This window comes from Humulus lupulus, chromosome 8 (genome assembly GCF_963169125.1).
Source record: "Humulus lupulus chromosome 8, drHumLupu1.1, whole genome shotgun sequence".
NCBI lineage: Eukaryota > Viridiplantae > Streptophyta > Magnoliopsida > Rosales > Cannabaceae > Humulus > Humulus lupulus.
Genome location: NC_084800.1, coordinates 51,678,035 through 51,686,852, shown reverse-complemented (window position 1 = coordinate 51,686,852; position 8,818 = coordinate 51,678,035). Strand labels below are relative to the sequence as shown.

Here is an 8,818-nt window from a genome sequence, read left to right as displayed (position 1 = left end):
GCCCATGCTCGATCGGGGACGCTGGAGTGTGGTCGAGCTCGAGGTGTGCGTCCCTTCTGAACGAGGCGAGACAACCACCTCCGATCGGGCTCTGAAATACTTCAGATAAGTGTGTGGTCCGATCGGACCACACGCTCTTCCCCTTGCTTTTTAGTGCCCAGATTTTTAATAGTTAAATCCGAACCTCCCTAGACACCAATGCCCGATCGAACCTAACTTGTTGCTGCTGGCTAGAAGCTTTGGAGGCACGAGGCACACCAGGCGAACTCTCGGGACCTGGGTGCACACCTCTCCTCGGGCACGCTACGCCCGATCGGACGTTTGGGAGGCTTGCGCGAGGCTCGTGCGGTGGCGAGGCAGGACGTCTCCTGGCTGGAATGTGTCCGATTGGACCAATTGTATTTTTTTTTTCCTGGGCTCGCGTGGATGCACGACTCTTTGACCCATAGGCTCTGAACATCTCTTTGGTCATGCCTCGTCCGATCGGGCGTGTCACAGGCGCTTTGGGGTTAGGCTCGCATGGAGGTAAGGTCGAATGCCCTCCCAGCCAAGCTATGTACGATCGAATGCATAGAACCTCCCTCCTGAGCTCAAAATGTGGTCTGATCGGACCATACATACTTTTCTTAGGCTTTGGCCTTTTTTCCTTCCAAACATGTAACCAACCTCTGTATGTTAACTGCGTACATAAGGAACCTAGCCTTATAGGAAAATCCCAAAAATGCCTCCTTCTACAAAGTTTAATAAGTTCAATACTTTAAGTGCCTTTTAGGCACTTTTGAGCATTAAAATTATTTTTTCCACATGCGCTATATTTTTATAACTTAGACAAAATTTTCCAAGTATAAAAATAAATCTTATTTTTGATGAATTTTTTCTGTTTGGTTACTCACCTCCCCATTTTTTATTCATTTTTGTAGATGAATCGCTCTGACTACAGGGGAGGTGACAATCATACGGACTCTGAATCATCTGCCCCGCAGACAATCGAAACTCCCTTGAATAGCGATTCCTCACCAGGCTCGTCTACCGGTTACACTCCAGAGGATCGTCTTCGCCGCTTCAAACAGATCCTCCCTCGCTCAGCCTTATATCTTCTCCACGAGGAACAGTTCCTTCGACAAACTTCTGAGTCGACGATGAGGGTGAAGCAATCTAACAGGCTCCCTCAGGAACACGATCCGCAGGTCGCCCGCAGAGCAGTACAGAAGGTGGTACAGCGCAATAAAACCCGCACTACCACAGCTTCAAGAAAGCCGTCCCTGAAACTTGCTACCGCGATTCAGGATTTGGCTGTCCAGAAGCCACGTGATGAGGGAGAAGAAGAACCCTCCTGGTTCGTTGCCGAAGCTTCCAAACTTACTCCCGCGCTATTCCAGAAACATCTTGAAGCTTTAGGCTTGAGCGGGGCAAACGTGACATGTCCGGGCTCACATCAAAGAGCCAATAGGCCCGGTGGAAGGTACTGCGCCTGGTCCAGGCACCATGTACAAGCTGGAGCAACACTCCCGCTGCACATCTATTTCCGGTCCGTAGCAGACTACTTCAACATCTCCCCATTTCAGATCACGCCGAATGGGATACAGGCACTCTCTGCGCTGTATATTCTTTATTTTCTGAATGGTTGGGACGAGCCCACCCCTCACGAGGTGCATTACCTGTTTGATCTTCGGACCAACCCTTCTCACAACAACTCAGGTTTCTTCCATTTCTATCACAGGCATAGGGGGGTTACATATCTCAATGGCATCTCCCATAAGTCAAACGCCGGGAAGTATCATAAGGAATACTTCCTCACATTGGATATTGAGGCCAACAACTTGGCTTTTACGCGCTCGGGTCCGTTTGAGCGACCATTGCCTACTGAAGGGATGTTTAGGCGGGCCAAGAAATTGGCTAACATGAGTCTTAAAGAGAAGGATGTAAAAAAGTTGGTCACGCTGGACCTTCTTCAGATGGTGAGTCTGGTGCCATGTGAGCAGGATCTGGTGGTGGAAAGTACCACCGGGGAGAACGACACGCCTGGTCAGTCTAACGAGGGCACAGAGCAAATGACTGATCGGCATTCTCCTGGGCCTTCTCCGCTTTCCCGTAGACCTGGCGACTTAGTCATTAGAGAGCCTGATTCTCAGCGTAGATCTACTATTCCCGCTCAACCTGGGAAAGGAAAAGCTATCCAGGTTGAAGAGGAACTTAGCTCATCCTCGGACGACGAGGATGAGTTCCTTGATCAGATCTTCAACGCAGGTAACACATGCCTAGTGAAAATAGGCATATTTTTTATAATTGGTAATTAGAGAGTATCACAATTGTAGTATACACTTGCATATGTTTCATTATGTTTATTTCTCTAACAATCTTGTTTTTTCATCCTTGGCAGATTCAGACATGTTCAGAGATTGCGTTGCTTCAAAGAGGAAAACTGGTGATGGAAGTGGCTCTATGCCCCCACAGAAGATTCAGAAGGTAGTACCGCCAAGTCAAGGGAGGCAACCTGGGGGACCGACTACACTTCCGCCATTGACCCCCTCTTCCCTTCCTCCTTCTGCGAGCCTAACTCCTACTCACCAGGGTAGTTCGAGTGAGCTTTTTCGTGCTGTTAGCGACCTGGGCAAGGGGCTTCTTGAGGATATTGGCCGTGATGCATCGACGCTTCAAAGCCTAGACTCCTACCCTCGACTTAGTGTCGAAGTTGTCTTGAAGAGAGGACTCGCTCAATTGATGAAGGTAAGCATTTTTCCTCGAGATACTTTGTTATTAGTATTTTTACTTGTATTAACTTTTTGTCTTCCATGCAGTCACTTGTCACCATTGGTCATGCTCAGCTTCGAGCCGTAGATTACAAGGAGCTGATCAAGGTGCAGGACGATCAACTGGTGGAGGCCAGGTCCAAGCTGGAGCAAGCAGAGAGAACTATAGCTGAACGGGACGAGTCTCTCAAAAAGCAGGCTCAAAACAATGCTTCCTTGACAACTCAATTGGAGAAGCAATCCCTTGATATTAAAGAGTTAGTTCGAGACAATGAGAGGTTGATTAGCGAGAACGAAGAGCTGAAGCAAGAAAAAGAGCTTGACTTGATTCGCTTTGAGGAGGCCAGTTTTGACTGCTTCTATAAGGTCTGGAAGCTGAACAAGCCTCTTAATCTTGATTGTTTCCCCAAGGAGGCCCAAGCAGAGGATCTTGCCAGATGTGAAGCAAGAGCCGCTGAAGAAGCTGCCAACCCTCCTGCACTCGCCCCAACCTGCTCTGCTATATCATTTCGAGCGAGAGGAGCAGCTGATGCAGAGGAGGGAGTCGATCAACCCTCTAGAGGAGCTCGCCTGTGACTCCCTCTCATAGTTCATCACAGTCTACTTTACTTTGTATTTTGTTGCTCGAACTAGTGAGCTATTTTGACATTTAGCACTTTACTCTTTCCTTGCTGACAATTTCAAACTTTTAAGTTTTTATTGTGCATAGCAAAGTTTTTAGATGCCTTTAATTTCACATGAGAATTTAGTTTTTTAACTTAGAAATTTTTACCATTCCATAAGTTCACACCAAATATACTTCCTCATGCTCTTATTGCTCTAACTTTTTATGAGCGTAAATGTCTTGTTACACGAATATCAGTTTTTAACTTAGAATTTGAAAAATTCTAAGTTACTTAAGCTTTGTAAAACAAGTTAGCTTAACGGCTATTTTAGACTCCTAAACTTACAAGTCAGCGCTATTTTAGACTCCTAAACTTACAAGTCAGCCCAAAAACCAACATATTTGCTCGTGCTCTTATTGCCTGTGTTGAAATACATACCAGTATACCCTATGTGCCCCCCAAGTGATTGAGGGTGGATAAATCCTTGATCACTTACTACTTGATCGGATTTGTTCGAGTAGTTACTACTCGTGAAACACATGAAATATACGAAAATATATCAGTAGTTGACCACTACATAAATATTATCTAAACGTTGGTCCTCCATATTATGATACTGACCAGTTGAACACTGTCCAGTATATATTTACACTTAGTTTTTAAAAGACCTGTTTTGTTTAAATTATTATGACAGTTGAACACTGCCCAACAAAAATAATCAACACATATGCAAAGTTTGTAGCAAGGTACGACCACAATGCGTGTGGTCTCTTTTATTACTCGTAATAATAAATGACAAAACGTGTCTAACAACGAGTTCCAAACAAAATAACATTGTTCAAAATAATGCGACTGGGTAGCAAATAACCAGTTCACAAACAAAAAACTTAAATAACAAGTTAAGCACTTGATACAAAGCTACTACTCTGCAAGTAGTATTTATTGGTAATATTTTCTCAAGTGCTCGCCATTCCAGTAGTTTCTGATCAGCTCCCCATTCAATCGAGCAAGCTTGTAAGTGCCGGGCGGTAAGACCTGTTCAATTTGATATGGTCCTTCCCAGTTCGGTCCTAGCACACCAGCTGCTGGGTCTCTAACAAACACCTTCCTTAGGACTAAATCTCCGACCTGGAACTTTCGATCTCGCACTCTCGAATTGAAGTAGCGTGCCACTTTTTGCTGATGAGCTGCTACTCTGAGGCTTGCCTCCTCTCTTCTCTCTTCGAGGAAGTCCAATGATTCTGCCAACAACTGATGGTTCTCCTCTTGGTTGTAAACGGTCCTTCTATGAGAGGGTGGATCTATCTCCACAGGTAACATGGCTTCATACCCATATGCTAAAGAGAATGGGGTATGGCCAGTTGCCGTCCGAGCGGTAGTCCTATACGACCAAAGGACCTCTGGTAACTCATCTGCCCAAGCACCCTTAGCTTGTTCCAGGCGCTTCTTCAAAGTGTCCTTCAATGTTTTGTTCACTGCTTCAACCTGCCCATTGGCCTGAGGATGGACCACCGAGGAGAAACTTTTGGTGATGCCATGCTGAGTGCAAAAATCGGTAAATATGTCGCTGTCAAACTGGGTGCCATTGTCAGACACTATCTTTTTAGGTAGACCATAGCGACATATTATATTTTTAATAACAAAGTCCAACACTTTTTTCGATGTAATCGTGGCTAATGGTTCGGCCTCAGTCCATTTAGTAAAATAATCTACCGCGACCACAGCGAATTGCACTCCTCCCTTTCCTTTGGGTAACTTCCCGATCAAATCAATGCCCCATACTGCAAAAGGCCACGGACTTTGCATTTGCCTCAAAAGATTTGGTGGTGCTCTGGGTACCTTAGAAAATCTTTGGCATTTGTCACACCTTTTCACATATTCCATAGAGTCTTCGTTCATAGTAGGCCAGAAAAATCCTTGCCTCAAGATCTTTTTAGATAGACTCTGCCCCCCAGCATGATCTCCACAAAACCCCTCATGCACTTCAGCTAATAAGCTCTTTGACTGGTCGGGGGTTATGCACCTGAGGAGAGGTAAGGAGTATCCTCTCCTATATAACACTCCATCCACCATGGTGTACCTAGCAGCTTGCCTCATAACTTTCCTTGCTTCATTACGACCATCTGGGAGTGTCCCATGTTCAAGGTAAGCAATGATGGGAGTCATCCAGGTGTCGACTATCGTAATCGGCATGGCCTCTTCTCTATCAATACTTGGCTCTGCCAAGTACTCTACTGGAACTATATTCAGTGTTTCGGCATCTTTCGCACTTGCAAGCTTTGCCAGAGCATCAGCATTGGAATTCTGCTCCCTTGGTACTAGCTTGATGGTATACTCCTCGAACTGGGCTAGTAAATCTTTAGTTTTGTTTAAGTATGCCACCATGCGTAGGCCCCTCGCCTGGTACTCCCCTAATACTTGATAAACCACCAATTGGGAATCACTGTTTATCTCCACCGACCGGGCACGTACATCTCTAGCCAGTCGCAAACCTGCTAAGAGGGCCTCATACTCTGCTTCGTTATTAGAAGCATTGAATCCGAACCTCAGTGCACAATGAATTCGGTGCTTCTCTGGTGTGACTAGTATAATCCCAGCTCCTGAATGGTGCTCGTTCGATGATCCATCAACGAAAAGTTGCCAAGCAGGAACTTCTTCTTTTAACCCAGTAACACTCTCCTGTTGGTTAGGGACCTCAACGATTCCGGTACACTCAGCGATGAAATCCGCCAAGGCTTGACCCTTAATAGCAGTCCTTGGTTGGTACTTGATTTCAAACTGGCCTAGCTCGACCGCCCATTTAAGTAGCCGACCAGACGACTCCGGTTTTTGCAAAACTTGGCGAAGAGGCTGGTCAGTGAGGACCTTGATGGGGTGTGCTTGGAAATACGGCCTCAACTTTCGTGATGCAAGTACCAAACAGTAAGCCAACTTCTCAATCATGGGGTATCGGGACTCCGCTCCTATCAAACGCTTGCTAACGTAATACACTGGGTGCTGCACCTTATCCTCCTCGCGTACTAAAGCAGCGCTAACAGCGTGTTCCGTGACCGCTAGATATACAAGTAGGTCCTCTCCATCAACTGGTTTAGAAAGAACAGGAGGTTGAGCCAAATGTTCCTTTATCGCCTGGAAAGCTTGTTCACACTCTGCGGTCCACTCGAATTTCTTGCCTCCTTTAAGCAGGTTAAAAAACGGGACGCACTTGTCCGTTGACTTTGAGACGAACCTGCTTAGAGCCGCAATCCGCCCAGTCAAGCTTTGCACATCCTTTATTCTTGTGGGAGACTTCATCTCTATGAGAGCCTTGATCTTTTCAGGGTTTGCTTCTATTCCTCGGGAGTTGACAATAAACCCAAGGAATTTCCCAGAACCCACTCCAAACGAACATTTGAGGGGGTTTAATTTCATGTTATACTTCCTCAAGATTGCAAAGCAATCCTCTAAGTCTCCCACGTGCCCCCCAGCTTCTTTCGACTTCACCAGCATATCATCTACGTATACCTCCATGCTTTTGCCGATTAAGTCACGAAACATGCCATTCACCAAGCGCTGGTAGGTAGCTCCTGCATTCTTTAACCCGAAGGGCATCACTCTATAGCAATAGAGCCCTATATCTGTTCGGAAGCTGGTATGTTCTTCATCAGGAGGATGCATGCTGATTTGGTTGTATCCCGAATATGCGTCCATGAAGGACAAGGTCTCGTGACCAGAGGTTGCATCCACCAACTGGTCTATTCTCGGTAAAGGGAAACAATCCTTCGGGCATGCTTTGTTTAGATCAGTAAAATCTACACAAGTCCTCCACTTTCCATTGGGTTTAGGCACCAAGACTGGGTTTGAAACCCAAGCTGGGTAGTATGCCTCTCTAATAAACCCGTTCTCCTTCAACCGCTCTACTTCCTCCTTAAGAGCCTTTGCTCGATCCTTGTCAAGTAACCTCCTCTTCTGCTGTACCGCTGGATACCTTTCATCTACGTTGAGCACATGGCTGATCACAGTTGGTGAGATACCCACCATATCCTTGTGAGACCAGGCGAAGACATCCTGATTCCTTCGCAAGAACTCTATCAGCTGTGCTCTCACCTCAGCTTTCAATTTCTTCCCAATCTTGACCCCTCTTGTCGGGTCATTCTCATCTATAGGGACCTCCTCTAACTCCTCGGACGGTCCCACATCACTCTCATAATCCCCAAAGCGAGGATCAATATCTCTTTCCTCGCTTTGGGCAACGCCCTATTTGGTGACTTCATCACCTGATGGGGTCTTCTGCTCTTTCAAACTGGGAGTGTTCTCCTGGTCACACTCCTTCAACACCTCTTCATCGTTTACTACGACAAGACTCTGGTCTACGTCCATCTCATCCACTTCCCCTCCTTCAACACACACAATCATGTTGTTTTCCTTGGCACCTTTCTTTGCCTTAGCTATGGAGGCATTATAACACTCTCTAGCTTCCCTTTGGTCTCCTTGGACGTAGCCTACGCCAGCGCTGGTCGGGAACTTCATAGAGAGGTGCCAAATTGAAACTACCGCATGCAAGTTGGTGAGTAGTGGTCGACCAATAACCACATTGTAGGCAGACGGGCAGTCAACAATCAAAAATTCAGTCATCACGGTTTCATGCTTGGGAGCTTCCCCCGTGGTGACTGGTAACTTTATTGTTCCAGCTGGTGATAGTCCCTCTCCAGTAAACCCGTAAATGACGTGAGAGCATGGTTTCAAGTCATTGATGGATAGCTTCATTTTTTCAAAAGAGGACTTATAAATAATGTTTACGGAACTTCCCGTATCAACCAGACATCTTTTCACCTTCATGTTAGCTATTTGAACTGTCACTACAAGAGGGTCATTGTGAGGATACCTCACGTGTTTGGCATCCTCCTCAGTGAAGGTGAGGGACTCACTTTCATACCTTGGGTTCTTTGATGGTCTCTCCTCCACCGTCATAACCTCGGATGTGGACGCTGCCTCCAACTCATGACGAAGGGTGCGAGCATATCTTTCCCTCGCCTTGCTGCTATCACCCGCAAGATGTGGTCCTCCACATATTGTATCTAGCGTGAAGTCCACAGGTTCAGGTTGCAAAGGTGGGGACCGTTGTCGCTTGAACCCAGGATTATTGTTGCTTCCCTCTCCCTGGGTCTTCTCTGCCTTATATTTTTTTAGTTTCCCCGAACGGAGGAGAAACTCTATCTCATCCTTAAGGTGGTTACACTCATTCGTGTCATGACCATAGTCTCCATGGAAACGACAGAACTTGTTCTTATCCCTCTTACTCATTTCCTTCTTGATTGGAGGGGGCCTTCGGTAAGGGACCTCCTGATGGCTGGCTAGATAGATCTCCGCTCGGGTTGCCGAAAGAGTAGTGTAGTTGGTGAATCGAGGTTCATACTTCATAGGTTTGTCATTCGACCCAGACTTAGCTTTCTTCTCACTGCGGTGGTCAGACCCGTTATTCCC

The 8,818-nt window shown here is 46.3% G+C and overlaps 1 protein-coding gene across 1 annotated transcript; it reads left to right on the top strand.

Annotated features, from left to right (window-relative positions):
- Window positions 1-2,425: 2,425 nt before the first annotated feature.
- LOC133793786 (uncharacterized) lies at window positions 2,426-3,328 on the top strand. Its single transcript, XM_062231062.1, has 2 exons — window positions 2,426-2,727; window positions 2,799-3,328. Exons 1-2 carry the CDS (start codon window positions 2,443-2,445, stop codon window positions 3,324-3,326), a joined length of 813 nt encoding a protein of 270 aa, XP_062087046.1. The 5' UTR covers window positions 2,426-2,442; the 3' UTR covers window positions 3,327-3,328.
- Window positions 3,329-8,818: the final 5,490 nt, after the last annotated feature.

What these genes read in the sequence shown, in the direction of transcription:
- LOC133793786 (XM_062231062.1), top strand. Translation starts at nt 2,443, where the DNA reads ATGCCCCCACAGAAGATTCAGAAGGTAGTACCGCCAAGTCAAGGGAGG. An exon ending in GACTCGCTCAATTGATGAAG is followed by an intron (nt 2,728 to 2,798) that starts GTAAGCATTTTT and finishes TCTTCCATGCAG; the next exon opens with TCACTTGTCACCATTGGTCA.